At 49.1% G+C, this 20,853-nt stretch overlaps 1 protein-coding gene across 6 annotated transcripts in view; it reads left to right on the top strand.

The window, feature by feature from the left end:
- The window catches only part of PTPRH (protein tyrosine phosphatase receptor type H), a 687,535-nt gene that overhangs the window by 648,938 nt on the left and 17,744 nt on the right, over nucleotides 1-20,853 (top strand). For all 6 annotated transcript variants that reach the window (XM_069638112.1, XM_069638104.1, XM_069638130.1 and 3 more), the window contains 5 exons: nucleotides 2,728-2,818; nucleotides 5,183-5,259; nucleotides 7,093-7,227; nucleotides 7,971-8,093; nucleotides 9,934-10,094. In XM_069638112.1, coding sequence (XP_069494213.1) covers nucleotides 2,728-2,818; nucleotides 5,183-5,259; nucleotides 7,093-7,227; nucleotides 7,971-8,093; nucleotides 9,934-10,094 — 587 coding nt within the window. The remainder of the gene's footprint in view (nucleotides 1-2,727; nucleotides 2,819-5,182; nucleotides 5,260-7,092; nucleotides 7,228-7,970; nucleotides 8,094-9,933; nucleotides 10,095-20,853) is intronic.

Here is a 20,853-nt window from a genome sequence, read left to right as displayed (position 1 = left end):
AAGAGATCTACCACCAACTCGTTGCTTGGAGAAGCGACTGACCCGCAGGAAGTTCGAGGTAGATGTGCGAAGAGCTTGAGAAGGAAGATATTTAGGAAGAGAGAGTTGAAGATATTTAGGCCCCAGGCCCCAGAAGACCTTTTGGACAATGCAGAGGGTTTTTAACTTAATCCTCACAGCCACTGGGAACCAGTGCAGGGATTTCAGGCCTGGAGAGATATCATCCCTGGGCTTGAGGCCAAGGACAAGTCTTGCAGTCTTAAAACTGTTAAACAGTTCCGAGGCTAAAGAGGAAAGTGTCCGTTTTTGGTTGAAACTATCTGGGACAGAGCTATTGGCAAACGGCGTCCCACCATTCAGAAGGTCAAGGTTAAAGAAAGGGATTGGCGCAGACTGTAGAATTCCGAAAAGAAAATTGAACCATGATTTAATGAGTGGCGTGTATATGGCTGGCTAGATTTATAGTTTCAAAAGGGCATATAAAAATTGCTAAAAGACAAAAGAGAAACAATAAACAATGGGAGCTTTTCATAATGACACCAAATTGTTGTATGTTTAATACAATTTTTCATCTCCCTAGACAAGCAGTCCCGGGACCTACAGCCTCCCATGCTTGCAGGCCAATTTCCTTACTGTATATTACCAGTAAGGTATTCTACAAATGTGCGTTGTTCAGACTGGAGGAGTGGGTTCAAAGTTACAATATCCTGAAGCCCTCCTAAGTGGGTTTCAGGGAAGGGCTTAGTACAGTGGACCACTGCTTCACTCTGAGCACCGTCATGTGGTGTAATTTACATTTTATTGTGGCCCATAATGGTTTATTAAATCTTATCCAACTGTGGAACGCAGACATCTCAGCATCTGTCCAATATATATGATCGGGGAACTTTATTTTAAAAAATCTAGGATTTTCTGCTGATCATAAAGTGAATTTCAGTGTAAGCGTGAATGCAGTCTCCCCTGGTAAAGAAAAATGCTTGTGGTACTGGGGGAGGCAGATTGTAAGGTACTGCCCTTTTGGCTAGGAGTGGGTTTGGAACTAAATTTAGCTTTTAAAGTAATAGCTTGTCCAAAGGGGGGAGTGGTAGATGTCCATAATATACATAAGCTGCCCTCAGGTAATAATGTCCCTATATATGGTTGCCTTAGATAATGTTGTGGGAATAGTTTGTGGTGACTTTATATAGGTGACGATATATATAGGGACAGGGGGAGCTGGGGTTGCCGGGGTGTCCTCTGCTCCCCTTGAAAAAAAAATGGTTTCCATGTAAATGTCTTCGCAAAAATCTGCAATTTTTCTGACAAATGTTTTGCATGGCGACATTTTAGCGGGGACATTATTACATGGAACTCAGACAAGACGCCAAGGAGAAATCTGTGAAATAAAATCCCCAGAGTGCAGGAGGCTGGTGCTTATGGTAGGCTTAAATGTACCCAGAGCTCAATAAAAGGAGGTGTGCAGGAGGAAGCAAAAAGTGTATCTGTACAATTGAAGTCATGAAGATTTGGTTCATATTCGGTTAATTTGTTGTTTCTTTGTTTTGGATTTTAAAGCACCTGGTGGTGGTTATATTGGTGGTTGTAGGACCACTTTTGTCCTGACTTTACTGCTACTGCGGTCTCATCTTTTCAGCGCCTCCTTCTTGGCCTCCACACCATGGCCCAGAGCCACGGGCGAGCAACATTTTTGTTTGCCCTGAGCAACATATTGCTCCTGAGCCACCCGTTGGCCATCACTGATCCACGGGATGGAAGAGCGCATGTGTCACAAATAGCAAGGGATGCTTGGAGATTAAGCCTCATTACGACTTTGCTGGTATCCTGGTGATAATTCGGCCAGGATACTGAAAAATTGTAGTACCCTTACCCGCACTCACTCGGGCTGGTAAGGGTGGTAATTCCCCATTCCATGGGGTCCCATTGGACTCCATGGGGGGATTTCTGGTATTACTGGTACCAATGATATCGGTGCAGGTAACACAGGCTATTTTTTGCTCGTACTGTGTCGGAATTCCTCCACCCCACCGGCAAACATGTACTTTGCTGGTGTGGTAACCTGCCGTATACGGTAATGCCGGCACGTTAATTCCACACTGGCAAAGTTATAATGAGGCCCTTATAAAGCCTGGAGATCCAGGATGCAAAACGAAGCACTCTAGCAGCAATGCAGCAAAGGACACCAGCCTGCAGCATAATATAATTGCAGGACTGACCTAGAGGGAACTCCGACGATTTCCCGGTGGGCATCTGCTACATTGGTCTATTTTGTCTGAGCTTGGTTTTAAGCTCCTCTTAGCCTTTCTCCCATGGACCCCAAACACTTCCTTACATTCTGCCCCATCCCCCACATCTCTTTGAAGTAAAACATGTGTTATAAAGCTTCCAGTTTGTTGTTCCTCACTCTTACCAAATGCTATATGCCAGTTTTGTGTTGTTTAGCTACTTGAATAATACCTTTGCCTGATTGGGAAGCGGCAGGACAATTGGGAACCTGAGTAGAAGAATAAACAAAACTGCAAAAAAGATTATCAGCAGTCGGGGAAGACCACCTGGCTACCTGGTCACCCATTCCAGATGATAAATAAAAAATGAACTGTGTAGTAGTGGACACACATGTTTGAAGCAGTCTGCCATTCTACATGCCGTATGGTTGTGACATCAGAAATGCAGATAGAGCTGATGTGTATCTTGTCTAACTGCTGTCTGACATTTTCTTTGTGCACGCAGCTTCTGGCATCCGTTGGCACTGATCAAGGGCACACTGCAGCTCAGCATCCGGATAACAAGTCCAAGAACAGATACACCAACGTCCTGCCCTGTGAGTATATCATTCATTCCTTCAGTGCTGCCCAGGCAGGATGCTCGGCGAGGCTCCTGCTTTGAGTGAGGTTGAAGGATATTGAAGAACCAGGACTGGTATCCTGTTGACACCAGACATTGGCGATGCTTGTCGTCCCAGTAGAGTCCAGCAACTAGGTCAGCTTTAGAGTAATTTGATTTCTAAAATATGGTAGCGTGTATCTAAGGCAATCCGCCCTGACGCCTGCGGGCTTCGGGGCATTATAAATAAACAAATACATAAAATAAATAAATAAATGGGAGAACCAGTTCATGGGAGGCTCTCTACCAGACCTCGCCCATGACTCATTGTAAGAAATGACACTTGTATGCTCTGTTGCTGGGCATCAATGGAGAGCAGAATCCTCTGGATGTCCCCCCTCCCCCTTTGTCTGAAAGCCCAACAATAGAATTTCATTTTTTGGAGGGTGCCCCATCCTTCCTTGCTCTCAAAGGGTCCAGTTCACCTTCTCTATCTCAACCTTGGGTTCTCCTTTCGTAATGCTTTATCTATTACCAGAGGAGATTAATCAAGTCCCTTCTAGCTGTTCTGGCCTCTTCCTATGCTATGGCTTCTCTATGGGTCCTGTTGGCATGGCAATTCCTACTTGGCGTCTCAGTCAATTGATTGCAATTGCAGTGCCAATTATTGTTTTTATTAGTGATTAATGGTGTCCACTAGTTTTAATTATAGATTTTTTTAATTGGGTGTCCAAAAAAATGAAAAGCCTTCACAACTTAGTTGAGTCCATTTGAAAAATGGTCAATTGAAATGTCCACTAGGAATGCGAGCTGATACAGAGGCTGAAGGGCCCATCCTCACTGGGAGGTTTGGGGTCTGCCAAAGATATAGGCTGCTCTACCTTACTTCCATGTCTAAATTGTTACTGCAAATGGAAATGGAGGCTACGGAAATATTTAAAAAGAAATTGAAAACTCTCCTGTTCTCATAGGTAATTTATACACTGACAGCTGGAAATAGGATTCCCCTAGGGCCTACTTGTATTTATGTTGAGTGTCTTGTCGCGCCCTAAAGCCACAGGGCCCATGGATGCGCGTAATAAATGTTTGAAAGTAAAGTAAAGTATTGTCTGTATTTTAATTGACTCCCGCTCCCTCCCCCTATCCGTTCCATCTACTCTTCCTCCCGGCTGGGACCATTACTTGTAACCCCAGGGGGGTGTCCCCTACATGCAGCGCTTTGAAACTAGGATTCTGCCTTATAAATGCTGTGTATACATAATGAATCTTGAAATTCAAGATTATTACTGCAGCCCCACGTATTGGGTCTGTTATGGAGGAGGGCACCCATCTATATGTTCCTCATGTATTTAGGGTCCTCCTAGCCTTGCAGGTCACGAGTAGAACATTCTGCACTTTCCATTCTCGATTCAGGGCTGACAAGAGGGGTGCACCCTTTCTTATTATATCTTTAAACAGCGCCTGCACCCTGCCACAGATTACAGAAAACATGTTTACAATTATTTTTGCTGTGGAGTTTCACCAACTTTGTGTGCTCCGAACCCCCAGGGTGAAGACTTCCATTTTACGACACTGCTGTGTCTCTGAGGACAATATTGCCCCGGTGGGACTGTGCACAACTCCCGCCTGACTACTGCAACACAATGGGCCACTCAGTTGCCGCCTTTCAGCTCCAGAAGTCAGTGCAATAGAGCAGCACTGTGTATGGAGGAACAAGCCCCTGCCAGACACTGATAGATGTTGTTCGTTTTAGCTTTTTGCCAGGCTTGCCAGGCCCGTTCTCATCTGAATCCTTCAGAAATGGTGCCTGAACTTCTCTTTCTGTTAGGATAGCAGGGTTCCTCCCCTGTGTAGACACCCCGTTTCTGGGGTACAGTGTCCTTTCATCGCGGGATGTTTTTCCACTGGTTTTTTATCACCGCAGATTTTTTAATGAAAGAAAACTCATCTAAATGTTTAGGGGAGTTAGATAAATATATATTTGGGGTGTGGGTTTTCGAGAATATATACAAAATTAAAGGGGATCAGGGTTGGAGGGTCGATGAGTTTTTTTGTTAAAAAATCCTCCGTAAAAAAACAGCGAAAAAACATCCCACGATGAAATGACATGGAACCGTTTCTGGGAGGGCCCTTGGATCTCACTCCCCTCCTGGCTGATCCTGGGCTCCCTTCTCCTCTTTGGGCTGGTCTTGAGCTCTCTTTCGCTGCTCTGGGATGATCCTGAGCCCCACCTCTCCCCACTGTGTGTGTTAAGATGTTGATAAAACATATACACAATACTAAGAACATCTGTGGTGAACCCATTATAAAAATGCTCACTGACGTACAATCCCTTTACCAGTTTTTCTTTCACTTTTTCTAGATGACATCTCCAGGGTCAAGCTGTGCAATCTGCCTGGGATCCCAAATTCGGATTATATCAATGCTAATTACATGCCTGTAAGTCAGCAGCATGTGTGTGTACATTCCAAACACTCTGTGGACCTCCTCATGAGAAACCTTCAGTGATTAGAGACAAGTCAAACATTTAATAGAAATCTTTCTACAGATGTTGTACATAGATGACTCAGATAGGAATTTTTGTTTTTTAAATTTCCAACATGTAATTCCTTTAAAAGAAACATTCATATTTTCTAATTTTCATTATTTGATACTTTCTTATAAAAATGTTTTCTGATTTTTCTTTGGCTTTTGGTGTGTTTTCTTTTTAAGTGAGTCTCCATTTGATATAGCTTACCAAAATACAAACAAGAACATGTCATATATTTTGTCAAAAAGGTTGCACTATACTTTTCTTTTTTATTGGACAAAAGTGAATAAAAAACATGAAAGCATCCACAATAACTTTCCCTCTTCCTCTAGCACACCCTAGGCCTTTTTTTCCTTTGTTCTGGTTTCCTATCCATTTGCTTTCTCTCTTCCTCCAGCACACCCTGGGCCTTTTTTCCTTTGTTCTGGTTTCCTATCCATTTGCTTTCCCTCTTCCTCCAGCACACCCTTGGCCTTTTTTTCCTTTGTTCTGGTTTCCTATCCATTTGCTTTCCCTCTTCCTCTAGCACACCCTGGGCCTTTTTTTCCTTTGTTCTGGTTTCCTATCCATTTGCTTTCCCTCTTCCTCCAGCACACCCTTGGCCTTTTTTTCCTTTGTTCTGGTTTCCTATCCATTTGCTTTCCCTCTTCCTCTAGCACACCCTGGGCCCTTTTTTCCTTTGTTCTGGTTTCCTATCCATTTGCTTTCCCTCTTCCTCTAGCACACCCTTGGCCTTTTTTCCCTTTGTTTCTGGTTTCCTATCCATTTGCTTTCCCTCTTCCTCCAGCACACCCTGGGCCTTTTTTTCCTTTGTTCTGGTTTCCTATCCATTTGCTTTCCCTCTTCCTCCAGCACACCCTGGGCCTTTTTTTCCTTTGTTCTGGTTTCCTATCCATTTGCTTTCCCTCTTCCTCCAGCACACCCTTGGCCTTTTTTTCCTTTGTTCTGGTTTCCTATCCATTTGCTTTCCCTCTTCCTCTAGCACACCCTGGGCCTTTTTTTCCTTTGTTCTGGTTTCCTATCCATTTGCTTTCCCTCTTCCTCCAGCACACCGTGGGCCTTTTTTTCCTTTGTTCTGGTTTCCTATCCATTTGCTTTCCCTCTTCCTCCAGCACACCCTTGGCCTTTTTTTCCTTTTTTCCTTTGTTCTGGTTTCCTATCCATTTGCTTTCCCTCTTCCTCTAGCACACCCTGGGCCTTTTTTTCCTTTGTTCTGGTTTCCTATCCATTTGCTTTCCCTCTTCCTCCAGCACACCCTGGGCCTTTTTTTCCTTTGTTCTGGTTTCCTATCCATTTGCTTTCCCTCTTCCTCCAGCACACCCTGGGCCTTTTTTTCCTTTGTTCTGGTTTCCTATCCATTTGCTTTCCCTCTTCCTCCAGCACACCCTTGGCCTTTTTTTCCTTTGTTCTGGTTTCCTATCCATTTGCTTCCCCTTCTTCACATCTTGTTATTTGACTATTTCACGATATTTTCAGTTGTTTTATCTTATTCTTCTGTCCAACTATCATGATCTCTTTATTCTCTCACTCACTTATTAGTGTCTTATTTTCTTTCTAGATCCACCTTCTTTTTTCCATCCTTCCCTAAAATCCTCCCATTGGCCCATCTTTCCCCCTCTGCTTTCTTGCTTTCCTTCATCCCTTATTTCCTGACTTCCATGTTTCTGTCTATGCCTCCTCCCCTTTTATTCCGCTTTCCTCCCCTTCTTCCTCCTCTAATGCATGTGCTTGCCCCTCCCTAGGGCTTCAACTCCAACAAGGAGTTTATCGCAAGTCAGGGCCCGTTGCCAAACACCCTTGGGGACTTCTGGAGGATGGTGTGGGAGCATCGTGTAGGGACCATGGTGATGCTGACGAACTGCACAGAAGGAGGCAAGGTGAGTAGCTTCTCCTGGGAAAAAGGTATTTGCCCTTTTATCTAGATAGGGCCTCATTACGAGGTGGGCGGTAAGGGGGTAACAGCGCCGGTAAAGGTGCCGGAGCCGTTAAGCCCATACCGCCCTATTACGCGGGCCACTCACGGGACCCGGTCTGGACGTCTGGTTTTACTAGACGTCCTCCTTAGCGGGTCCCGTGAGCGGCCCAGCATGCTAACAATGGGCCCGTCATTAACAGGTCCGTTGTTAGCACCCTCCCCATTCCCATTGAGCCCTATGGGGGCTCAAATGGGAATGGGGATGGTCCGTGTCCGGGTTACCTGATTGGGGAAATACTGGGCCGTCCAAGGTCGGAATGACCCTGTATTTCCCCATTCAGGGACCACGGACCCGGACCCGAGTTTGGAGACAGCCATGCCCTTATTAAGGGCATGGCTGCCTCCAAACTCGTAATGAGGCCCATAGTCTTAAAAGTGATTACACGGGTGAGCACTAAATTACTCCACGGTGACCAGAGTAGATCTACTGAGGATGTCAGATGTCTGAGCCTTCTGCTCTACATAAGATGGACTCCAGGGCTTTCACATCATGGTGTCACTATCAAGGATCGCTCTGTATTAAGAGTCGAAGCAGCAGTCTTAGGTTAATCTTCATGAAACCGCTCTCTTGTCCATGTTCGCTGCCACCAGCTAAAGGAGCATATTGCGACTGTGATTCAATTAACTGTGTCTCTTTCCCCGCAGCTGAAATGCGAGCATTATTGGCCTCTGGACTATACCCCCTGCACGTACGATGACATCACAGTGACCGTCACTTCCGAAACCATCCTTCCCCAGTGGACAACACGGGAATTCACCCTCAGACATGTAGGTGGGGTTCTGAGGTAGCCTTTGTCCCTTATTGTATCTGTGGGGGCCAACTCTAACCATTCATTCTCAAGCCAGCTCTTGTTTCTGCTCTGAAATCACTGATGCAAGTCACAGAACTGGAGGGAAAAAGGGCAGCGAGCAATGTGATGTAGGCAGCGATTCCACATTCCGAGGGGGTTACCATGTTGCCCTGGCCTGAGGTTGCTATTGCTATTAGAACATTCCATCCAAAGAGGGTCTGTGGTCTTTGAAACTAGGAGAGACAAAGGAGAAACACTAGAATGCAGGGACAAAGGAGTTATACCAGCAGAAGCAGAAGGCTCCTGGGTGCTCTACCAGTCCACTTCCCCTCCCTGTTCCGGGGTGTCTCCCTCCTCATGTTGCCAGGCCACCATAACTTGTCCTGCGGAGCACAGACTTATCCCCCGCTCTTCCTTCTTCCGTCCGAGTGCAATGGCCTCCCTCATGCTGTTGCACACCCTGTCAAGCCAGCACGGCGTCTAACAGCATGCCTATGTTGCTATGACCACAGCGAGGAGTATGGATGCTGTGCTCAGTGCCGAAGTGCTTCCGGAGGTAACCCCTGCCCCCACGGCTGCGCAAAGCCTTAACATTTTGGGGGTATAATTCACAGGCAGCAGGGGCACAAAGCCCACCGTAATGCCTATGCTTTGCTCTTGGTGTTAGGGTCTGCCTTCTGGCACCTAATGCCTCGAAACACTGCCACCCAGAGTGCTAAGGTTTAAGTAAGAACTCACTTGTTCCAGTGGACCATCTCAAATGCAGGGACATTAAGAGATGCTCCAGTGGGTATGTAATGTGTCTGCAGTGGGATCAATGGGATGGAGAATAATTGTAGACCCACTGCCTACATTACTCTCCATGGCCCTCATTACAACACCGGCGGTAACCAATGGCGCTATTAGCACCATGGTTGCTGCCGGTATTGTAACGAGTCCGCCATGGTGCAATGGGGAATTACCACCCCATTCCAAGGTTGGCGGGGCGGTAATTCCCCATTGCTTCATTAGCCCTTCCCCATTCCCATTTTTGCCCCATAGGGCTCAATGGGAATGGGGAAGGCGGTAATTACGGTACCGCAAATTGCGGTACCGTAATTACCTTCAAGGTCCCTTTGCGGGTCCCTACTTTAACGGCTGGTCCAGAACAGCCGTTAAGGTCGGGATCCGCAAAGGGATCTCGTAATTAGCCTTTTACGGCGCTGTTAACCCCTTAGCGCCAGGGTCGTAATGACCCCCCGTGGGCCTCATTCCGAGATTGGAGCCATGGCTGCCTCCAACAACGGTACCGAGTCCACCCTCATTCAATGGGGATTTACCGGTCTAGTCGGACCTTTGCGGGACCGGTAAGTCCCCATTGAAAATACCATTCCCCATTCCCATTTGAGCCCCCATAGGGCTCAATGGGAATGGAGAAGTAGCTAATAACGGTACCGCAATTTGTGGTACCGTAATTAGCACCAAGGTCCCTTTGCGGGTCCCGCTAAGGCCGCCTGGTAAAACCAGGCGGCCTTAGCGGGACCCGCAAAGGGACCTCGTAGTAGGGCGTAAAGGGATTACCGGCACCGATGCCCTTAACGGTGCCCGGTATCCCTTTGCACCCTACTCGGAATGAGGCCCTATGTATTTGCCTAATCCCTTTCCACCTCAAGTGGGCGCTTTTATAGTTGGGTGTGTATGTTGGGTGCCAAGGTGTAGGGGGTTAGGGGGGAAAAGCAGTTACAAATGTTGATATCCAGTAAAAAGAGGAGAAGATGTAGGTTGTTGAGTCCAACAACAATGAAAGAACTCCTTTTTCTTCTACTTTTCTCTCATAGGCCAAAGAAGCCGGGATTCGCTATGTCAGCCACTTTCATTATACCGTCTGGCCAGATCATGGTGTCCCTGATGAAACGGCCACTGTCATCAAGTTCCGCAACATGGTCCGAGCACACATGAACCAGAGGACGAACAATGGGCCAGCTGTAGTCCACTGCAGGTAATGAAAGCTCATTGAAGCCTGCCTGTTTCCAGTCACAGTGACCCCACTCATTCCTTCAGCTATATTAAAACAGTCACTGACAGGCTACACCTCTAACTCCACCAAATCAAATGTCTATTCTGCCACCCTTCTTGTCACTTTTTTAAAACATAAAATATCTAATTTCCCACATATGTCATCCTATTTCACTAGTGAACCCCTAAAAAAAGTCCCTTTCTTACTGGATCATTTGTCTGGTACTTTTCTAATTTGGCACTTTAGTCAAAATCATTTCATTCGGCCTCATTATGAGTATGTCGGTCCGGTAACAACGGTGCCGGTAAGCTACCGGCACCGTTGTTACCGGACTGGCACACTTCGAGTTCTGCGGGTGGGTGCCGTCCCTCCCGCCAGGTAAAACCTGGCGGGCAGAACGGCACCTGCTCGCAGGCTTTGATGGAAACACTGGCACCGTTATTAACAATGTCGGTGCTTCCGTCCTCCCCATTCCCATTGAGTTCTATGGTACTCGAATGGGGAGTAATTTTTGCCGGCGCCTGCCTATGGGGAATTACCGGGACTGCCAGGGCTGTAATGCCCCAGTAATTCCCCATTGCCAGGCGCCGGAAAAAAAGACAGCTGCAGCGGCAGCCGTGCCGTTTTTACCGGCACGGCTACCGCCAGGGAATAATGAGGCCCATTGACTTGGTTCCATTAAAATGAAATATAATGGGCCTCATTCCGACATTGGAGGTAACCATGCCGCTATTTGCGGCATGGCTGCCTCCAAAATCGTTCCGACTCCGCCCTGGTGAATGGAGTAATTACCGGTCCATTCCAAGGTTGGAGGGACCGGTAATTCCCCATTCACCAGGGCCCTTGCCCATTCCCATTTGAGCCCCCATGGGGCTCAATGGGAATGGGGAAGGCGCTAATAACGGTACCGTAAATTACAGTACCGTTATTAGCACTAAAGTGCCTTTGCGGGTCCTGTCCTTAACGCCTGCTAAAAGCAGGCGTTAAAGAAGGACCCGCAAAGGGAACTCGTAGTAGGGCGGTAAGGGTTTAACGGCACCGGTCTCATTACCGGTGACCGTTAACCCTTACCGCCCTACTCTGAATGAGGCCCAAAATGTGTTACAAAACTGTGTCAAGCAAACTTTTCCTTGAGCCTCATTACGACCAAGGCGCTAATGGGTTAACGGCGCCGTAAAAGGCTGCGGCGCCGTTAACCTATTAGCGCCTAATTACGAGGTCCCTTTGCGGGACCCGACCTTAACGGCTGGTGTAGACCAGCCGTTAAAGTAGGGACCCGCAAAGGGACCTTGGTGCTAATTACGGTGCCGCAATTTGCGGCACCGCACTTAGCGCCTTCCCCATTCCCATTGAGCCCTATGGGGCAAAAATGGGAATGGGGAAGGGCCTTGGAGGAAGGGGGAATTACCAACCTTGTAATGGGGTGGTAATTCCCCCTTTCTCCATGGCGGAGTCGGTAACTTACCGGCATGGACCATGGTGCTAATAGCACCATGGTCTTCCGCCAGGGTCGTAATGAGGCCCAAGTTTTCAGTTTAAAAAATAACCTTAGAACCATGATCTATTATTTCTAGACATATAGAATTTTTGGTCAAATAATTTTAGAGCTTTTTTGCCATTTTTTCTGCCTTTTTATATAAGAAAACTGCGACTGAAAAAATAGTAAAAATATTACTGCATTTTCTACATGCAAAAATATCAATAATCTGCAACCCTAAAAGAAAATTGGTAAGCACGTTCTAATTAAGATTTGTTTTTTAAACTTGATTTAACAATCCTGAAATGTCTATAAGGCAGCATTACATTTTTATAAACTATGGGTGTGCTACACGAAGAAATTAGTTAAAGTAACTTTGACTTACTGTTGACTTACAACTATGAAGTTGTAAGGGGGGGTCATTCAGCTTTTGGCCACCCAATTCAGGGTTTGGGCAAATGCTGATGGTCGATATTCAGCAATCCAGCTGACCAACATTTACTGCAAAGCACATTTTCTGATTAAGACATGTCTCCCATGGCGGGGTTCTTAAAGGCCCAGCCTAACGGCCCGCTGGCCAAACCTCCCTTGCCTCCAGCAGGGTACACATAGCTCTTAACTTGTGTCCGGGGCAATGGCTTTTTAAATGGAATTTGGCTTTGCACATCTCCTGCAAACCAAATCCCCTTAACCAAATTACAAACAAAGTTGGCTGTCATGCACACATATAAAGAGGCAGTGTGCTTTAAAATAATGTTGGTTGGGGGACAGGAGCTGGGGGTCTGCATGGAACCCAGGCTTTACTCTATAGTAAATCCCATGATCCAGGCCATCTGATTGGGTGGCATCTCTCTCCTGGCTTCTAATTAATTGATATGATTTAAGATTGAAGTCTTAAAGAATTCAGATAAGTAAGTTCTTAAGTAAGGAATCAGCTGGTGCATGAGACGAACCGTGTCTTGTGAGAAGATCTCTTGCCAGAAAATGCTGTTTTAACGGATGTGCACGTGTCTGTCTGTCAGAGATACTTACTGTTAGAATTTAGAATACTCATCATTTCATGTCCTGTTACTGTAATTGACTATATGACTGACCACTAAATCGTCTTTTTTTTATCATCTGGAAATAAATCCAGAAGCCATAGTAAAATAAATATATGTTGGTACCCCCCCTAGTATCAGAAGCTCATCATGTAATGAGTTGTTAAAATTGTTAGGCAGCAGGAGAAATATATATATTTTTTTAAATCACTGATTTGAAAGAAGTGAAAGACTTGTTTATGGGAATTATGAAAATCGTTATGTACCTGTGATAAAGAAACCGAGTGCTTATAAATCATTGCAGACAGATGGAATATTAAGTAACTGCCAGTCCTGTCTGAATTCATGCGTACAGGGGCCGATTCATGGAAATGGGCGCAGAAATCCCTCAAGCGCCGCTCGCCGAGAACGACACTGCATGAGTTTGCGCACAGAAAGAAAAATGCGCACCACGCGTATTCAGAGAATTGACAGTGCAAAGTTACCATATTCGCAAGTCGTGCCCGGAACGCACCCGACACGCCCACACGCAAAGTATAAACAGCCAGAAAAGCTACCTTTGCGCGATCCCACAGGCGTGAACAGATGCACCCTTCAAACAGTGCATGGGGTCCCCCGTAAGCAGGCCTGCGACTCGGGAATCCTGCGCGGGGTCCCCTATAACTGTATGGGGCACCCCGACAAAATGCGTATAAAAAATCGTAACTTGGAAATAATGCAGAAAATCTGCGTGCTAAGCCATGTAAAACGTTCCTGCACCCCGCTACACTGCCTATGCGCACCCCTAAGATACAGTGGAACCCTGATTGAGTACACCCCCCCCGAAATCCGACATGCAAGCCCACCTGCGTGCTGAAAATCCTACACGCAAGTGTACTTACGCCTGCCTTCGGTTGGCGGATTATATGAAGAACTTCCGTGGCCATTTCCCAGTTGAGACATTGCACGATCGAATCCACAGATACGAATCATCACGCGCAGTAGTTAGCGTGCGAGGGGCTGCCTGCAGGCTGTTCCTCAGAACACCCACATTTTTGCAAGTTCTTCCCCATTTTTGGTGTTTCTGCCCCTTTCCCAGCCCTCTACGCAGGCCACGCACATGCTCTGCACGGAGTCTCGCGCAAATGCCCTCGACGGATCACATAGATGTGCTGAGCCAGCACGACCTCCATGCAAATCAAGGGAAAGTACCACGCTTTCTGTTCCATGAATCAACTAAGGCGGATTTGTGCGCAGTTGGATGCGCAAGTACCCTCGTTTCTGCACAGAAAATTCCATGAATTGGCCCCACAGTGTCCGTACTGCAGCAGTTTGTAAGATATTTGCGATTACCATACTCGAGAAAATGACCAACCATGAAACAGCCATCGTTAATGTGGGAGAAGATTGTCAAGTTCAGGTTTATTCATGTAGAAATTACTTTCGCAGAAAAACACAGTTCTGTGTTAAATCATAATAATATTTAAAACACATATTGAAAATATATATCAAAGTCTCTGATACAGCTAGCTTTAACTGCACAAAAGGATATTGATTAGCAATTGGGGAAGGGTCAGTAAACGTACTTGGTTTTTCCCAGTTGCTCTCAGTCCCTAGTTCTGCACTCTGACACTATTTTAAAGTAACCCAGTACTGCAAGCCTTTAATTTCCAGTCTTTCCAAAAGAAGCTGGCAACAGCAAAGACCACCAAGGGGCACTTACCACTACTCACCCACCCAGCGCTGATTGTAGTGAACGGATAGCAGCCTCGTTCAATGAAGGCTTCAGCTATCTTGCTCGAGTCCCAACATACTTTGGGCATTCAGAAGAAAGTGGATTTGGGTTCATAGCGATTTGTAATCACAACCAGACCAACAAGCAATGTGATCCTTCTTTTGCCACCTGTCTAGCCCCACCTGTAGTTCAGGAATACCTATGCAACATTTAAATTACAGCTGCTTGGGTGGGCCATTTCATTCAGGGATGAATCCCTGCCTCCAATCAGTTTTGATCTTAGGTATCCTGGCAACCTCCAATCATAGGATGCTGGCTTAATGTCATCCTGTTGACATACTCCTAATTAAAGGCTTCCAGCTACCAATAAGTCTCCCTGGTTGCCATGCCAGGATGCTCTCATGCATATATTCAATCTGTACAAACAAATCTTAACATGGTGCAAACAAGATAATTTATGTCCCCATTGCAGAGTCCCGATTTCTGAAATATGTGATTTGAAAAAAGTAGTTTCCGTGCAGGATCAGATCCTCAACTACAACAAGAGTAGTCTTGGGACAGACCAACTTGCTCCTTACACTGCTGCTCCCCGTCTGAACCTCTTCCAGGATAGTGGACGCCCTCATCAGGATATTCTTCAGTCTTTTTCATCACTTTTTTGGCCATCACTGGAAGTTAAAATGTATAATACTCAACAGCTGGCTCCCATAGAGGGCACTCATAAATGCATTTGCCTGGTATGCCCTAAACGACGCTTCTATATAAATGCCTCAAAAGGCCCTATTAAATCCAAGATACCTATTTCACTAGTGTCGTGCGCCTCTCCAAATATTAGCTCTAGGTGCCATTTGAAGAAAAGCGTACTCTGAGGTTTTTGAACCGAGGAGCTGCCCACATAACCTCTCCACCTTTGAATATTCTATGAGTCAGCTTCTTCAGAGTACCCTTACTTGGTTTCAGGGAAATGTATGACAATGCCCTTCTCACTGCAATACTACTCTCGGGTCTTTTATAGGTCTTCTAGATCCACTGCATCGCCAGCAAACCAATGCAGTGGCTCTGTGGTGTCACCTATTTGAGGATAGCCAGCTCCAACTTTCATTAACCAATCTTTATCATCTTTAATGAAATAATTGAATTATGCTTGGGCCAAGATATACCCTTGCCACATCCACAAAGCAATTGAGAATGTGTTGTGCTTTCCCTTCCTAGTCCGTAATAGAGCCTTCCCTCAGTATTTTCACGGAAGGAATCAAGAAGGCCAATCAGCATCTGGGGTAGCCTATCCCTGCAGACAGCATTCCAAGCTGCACCCAACCTACTGAATCGATTTATGCCTTCAACTTCACCAACCCTTGGAAAAGGCGTTCCTTTCGACCAAACATATTTCATCTTCAGGAGCATGAGTCACAGGCTTTGCTCAATCATGTCATACCCCTGGCATATCCACCGGTGTACATCTTTAATAATTTGCTGTTCAAGTAACCAATCCTGGAGGAGGTCAAAGCAATATTTGCAATGACCTTATAAACAAAGTTTATCATTGACATGTGACGATAATGACTCTGGTTGTCCCTCATACACTTTTCCAAGATTTGGCCAACCTCCTCAACTGCCATATAACTTCTTACTTTTTAGTTAGATAGTGATTCATATGTTGAGTCGAATTGGGCCTGAAATCAATAATATTTTCAGGGTAATTCATAGAAATTCGCACAAAAGTGGCGCACGCGGCTGGCGCACAGCGTGCCCGTGCGAATGTCTGCGCCAGCCGCGTGCGCTAAAATCGATTTCTGCGCACAGCGTATTCATGGATTTTCGCATCCAAAACCAGCTGTGGCGCAGCTGGCGCAGCGTGGCGCAGCGACCCTGCAGCAGTGCCAGTTACGCCCCCAAGAACGCCCTCGCGCAAGGAAAAGCCTTCAAAATCCCCAAATAATCGCAAAGGGCTGCGCTAACCCTGGACCAGTTCACAGGGCTGGCAAACAGCAAACGCCAAGCGGGGAACGTGTATTTCAGTGGTTCGCGGGAAGTTGCACACGCGATTGTCCTGTGTACGTGTGCATCAGGGGTGCGTGGGAAGTAACAAATGCAAAAGCAGCAGGGTACCTGTATTTCAGGGGTGCGCGGGAAGTATCACACGCAAAAGCAGCAGGGTACGTGTATTTCAGGGGTGCGCAGGAAGTATCACACGCGATTCCATCAGGGTACGTGTATTCCAGGGGTACGCGGGAAGTATCACATGCAAAAACAGCAGGGTACGTGTATTTCAGGGGTGCGCGGGAAGTATCACACGCAAAAGCAGCAGGGTACGTGTATCTCAGGGGTGCGCGGGAAGTGTCACACGCGATTCCATCAGGGTACGTGTATTCCAGGGGTGCGCGGGAAGTATCACACGCAAAAACAGCAGGGTACGTGTATTCCAGGGGTGCACGGGAAGTATCACACGCAAAAGCAGCAGGGTACATGTATTTCAGGGGTGCGCGGGAAGTATCACACGCGATTCCATCAGGGTACGTCTATTACAGGGGTGCGCGGGGAGCACCACACGTGAATTGCACGTGTGGGTCGTCCCAGGTGTTCCCTCTACACCCTCCATGGACCCTGCAGGTGGCCCACACCACAGGGGCCTACCCTGCACATGTCCTGCAGGGACCCCTTCCACCATGGCCATGCCCCCCAGCCAACCCACATGTCACCTTGCACTACTGCCCACCAACGCATGTCCCCCTGCACCCCCAGCCACCAGAGGCAGCCTCCACCAGGCCCCCACCCATGTCTACCACCACCCCCACCCCCCAGCAGTGCAGGGGCATCCTCCACCTGGCCCCCACTCATGTCTACCACCACCCCCACCCCCCAGCAGTGCAGGGGCAGCCTCCACCAGGCCCCCACTCATGTCCCCTATCACCCCCACCCCCAGCAGTGCAGGGGCAGCCTCCACCAGGCCCCCACTCATGTCCCCTATCACCCCCACCCCCCAGCCACCAGGGGCAGCCTCCACCAGGCCCCCACTCATGTCCCCTAACACCCCCACCCCCCAGCCACCAGGGGCAGCCTCCACCAGGCCCCCACCCATGTCTACCACCACCCCCACCCCCCAGCAGTGCAGGGGCAGCCTCCACCAGGCCCCCACCCATGTCTCCCACCACCCCCACCCCCCAGCAGTGCAGGGACAGCCTCCACCAGGCCCCCACTCAAGTCTACCACCACCCCCACTCCCCAGCAGTGCAGGGGCAGCCTCCACGAGTCCCCCACTCATGTCCCCTATCACCCCCACCCCCAGCCACCAGGGGCAGCCTCCACCAGGCCCCCACTCATGTCTACCACCACCCTCACCCCCCAGCAGTGCAGGGGCAGCCTCCACCAGGCCCCCACTCATGTCCACTATCACCCCCACCCCCCAGCAGTGCAGGGGCAGCCTCCATCAGGCCCCCACTCATGTCTCCCACCACCCTCACCCCCCAGCAGTGCAGGGGCAGCCTCCACCAGGCCCCCACTCATGTCTCCCTGCACCCCCACCCCCCAGCCACCAGGGGCAGCCTTGACCAGGCCCCCACCCATGTCTACCACCACCCCACCCCCCAGCAGTGCAGGGGCAGCCTCCACCAGGCCCCCACTCATGTCTACCACCACCCCCACCCCCCAGCCACCAGGGGCAGCCTCCACCAGGCCCCCACCCATGTCTACCACCTCCCCCAACCCCCAGCAGTGCAGGGGCAGCCTCCACCAGGCCCCCACCCATGTCTCCCACCACCCCCACCCCCCAGCAGTGCAGGGGCAGTCTCCACCAGGCCCCCACTCATGTCTACCACCACCCCCACCCCCAGCAGTGCAGGGGCAGCCTCCACCAGGCCCCCACTCATGTCCCCTATCACCCCCACCCCCCAGCCACCAGGGGCAGCCTCCACCAGGCCCCCACTCATGTCTACCACCACCCCCACCCCCCAGCAGTGCAGGGGCAGCCTCCACCAGGCCCCCACTCATGTCTCCCACCACCCCCACCCCCAGCCACCAGGGGCAGCCTCCACCAGGCCCCCACCCATGTCTACCACCACCCCCACCCCCCAGCAGTGCAGGGGCAGCCTCCACCAGGCCCCCACCCATGTCTCCCACCACTCCCACCCCCAGCAGTGCAGGGGCAGCCTCCACCAGGCCCCCACTCATGTCCCCTATCACCCCCACCCCCCAGCCACCAGGGGCAGCCTCCATCAGGCCCCCACTCATGTCTACCACCACACCCACCCCCCAGCAGTGCAGGGGCAGCCTCCACCAGGCCCCCACTCATGTCCCCTATCACCCCCACCCCCCAGCCACCAGGGGCAGCCTCCACCAGGCCCCCACTCATGTCTACCACCACCCCCAGCCCCCAGCAGTGCAGCGGCAGCCTCCACCAGGCCCCACTCATGTCCCCTATCACCCACCACCCCCCAGCCACCAGGGGCAGCCTCCACCAGGCCCCCACCCATGTCTACCGCCACCCCCACCCCCCAGCAGTGCAGGGGCAGCCTCCACCAGGCCCCCAGTCATGTCTACCACCACCCCCACCCCCCAGCAGTGCAGGGGCAGCCTCCACTAGGCCCCCACTCATGTCTCCCTGCACCCCCACCCCCCAGCCACCAGGGGCAGCCTCCACCAGGCCCCCACTCATGTCTCCCCGCACCCCCACCCGCCAGCCACCAGGGGCAGCCTCCACCAGGCCCCCACCCATGTCTACCACCACCCCCACCCCCCAGCAGTGCAGGGGCAGCCTCCACCAGGCCCCCACTCATGTCTCCCACCACCCCCAACCCCCAGCCACCAGGGGCAGCCTCCACCAGGCCCCCACCCATGTCTACCACCACGCCCACCCCCCAGCCACCAGGGGCAGCCTCCACCAGGCCCCCACTCATGTCTCCCTGCACCCCCACCCCCCAGCCACCAGGGGCAGCCTCCACCAGGCCCCCACCCATGTCTACCACCACCCCCACCCCCCAGCAGTGCAGGGGCAGCCTCCACCAGGCCCCCACCTGTCATGGGTTCTGACCCATGTTGAATCAATAGACTGGGTAGATGTGGGGATGAGCTGTCGCCGCCCATTATTCTATCCCAGAACAAACTAAATCAATAGACTGGGTGGATGTGGGGATGAGCTATCGCCGCCCACATTCACGCCAGAATAGGAGAACTGCGCAGTTGGCACGAGACCACTCCAAAGATACAACCTTCTTGTGGGGGGGTTCCACATAACCACTCTACTGTGAGGATCCCATCAAAACAATGTTAAGCAAGGGTCCTATACTATCAAGCAAAAGACCACTCTATTGAAATGCAGTAGTTCAAGACAACTAAAAAAAATGCATGCAGTACCCGCTTTGGACTCAAGGCGGCGCTAGCGGTCTAAACTCTGACAGGAGAACTGCTACTTCAGAAGCTAATCAGCCTTCTGTGACAATTGGGACTTCAAAGCTCGTTAGGTAATGGAAGATCTAACCACCTGCTGTTCCCAGAGACAATCTGATTTGATTAACAGGCCAAAAGGCTGGGAAACCTTCTCACCTCAGAAATCCCAGGATATCACATGGTCATGCTAACCAAATGCAAAGTGGCCCCCTGGCCTGTTGACCTCAGCTTGCTGGAGCCCACACAAAAGACCTTTTCCCTTGAATAGGATATGGTGATTTTGACTGTTTCCTGTCAACAAAGATCTGCCAGCCAGGAGAGACATGTGATCACTGTCATCCCCAAACTTTGGGGGTGGACTCAAACACTGCAGTACTTTGAATTGAAAGCAAACATATATTTTACAGAAATACTGATAACTCTTGGTAACCAGATGACAGAAATGTGAAATTTGGGGATCCTTAAAATGAAAACTTTGCCCACAATTCAAGCCCAAACTCCAATTTGTGTGATGTTCTGGGGCAAAACCCCGCTATTATTGATACTACAGACTCTGTGTTTAAGCTAGAGACATGGGAATTTACTGGAGTATGTATGGACAGGCCGTGTATATGTGTATAATTTTGAATGAAAACCCAATGTTGCATAACCCACTAAAATCGAAAATAAGTTGCCATTTCTTTACCCAAGCTCCTAGAAACGCCAGAGTCGGAACAGTGCCTACCTCATGTGATATGTGATATATGATGTGTGTAGGTGATGTAAAAACAACTGTGTAGTTGGGAAAGATGTATTTGGATCAAATATAGATTTGTGTGTAAAGATGACAGGGGAGGGCTCTCTGGCCATAAAATCTACCTCATCACTCTGACTCACAACTCAGTTCCCCCAATCATGGGAGAGGGGAGAATTGGGCCAATGACAAGTAGAGAGAGGCAGGCTTAGCTAGGCCCAGGCACATACCCATTTTCAAAACACATAAAAGCAGACAGTGCAGGACAAGTGGAGATCCCTTTTTCACTTTCCGCGGGACGCTCTGCCGGGAGACTTCAGACTTCAATCCATCAATCTTCAGAGACCAAGACTTTAGTTCAGAATTTGTAAAGAACAGGCCTAACCCACAAGCTG

This window comes from Ambystoma mexicanum, chromosome 1q (genome assembly GCF_040938575.1).
Source record: "Ambystoma mexicanum isolate Mex_15411 chromosome 1q, UKY_AmexF1_1, whole genome shotgun sequence".
Classification (NCBI taxonomy): domain Eukaryota; kingdom Metazoa; phylum Chordata; class Amphibia; order Caudata; family Ambystomatidae; genus Ambystoma; species Ambystoma mexicanum.
Note: the sequence above shows the minus strand (reverse complement) of the source record. Positions and strands in the feature narration are given on the sequence as shown.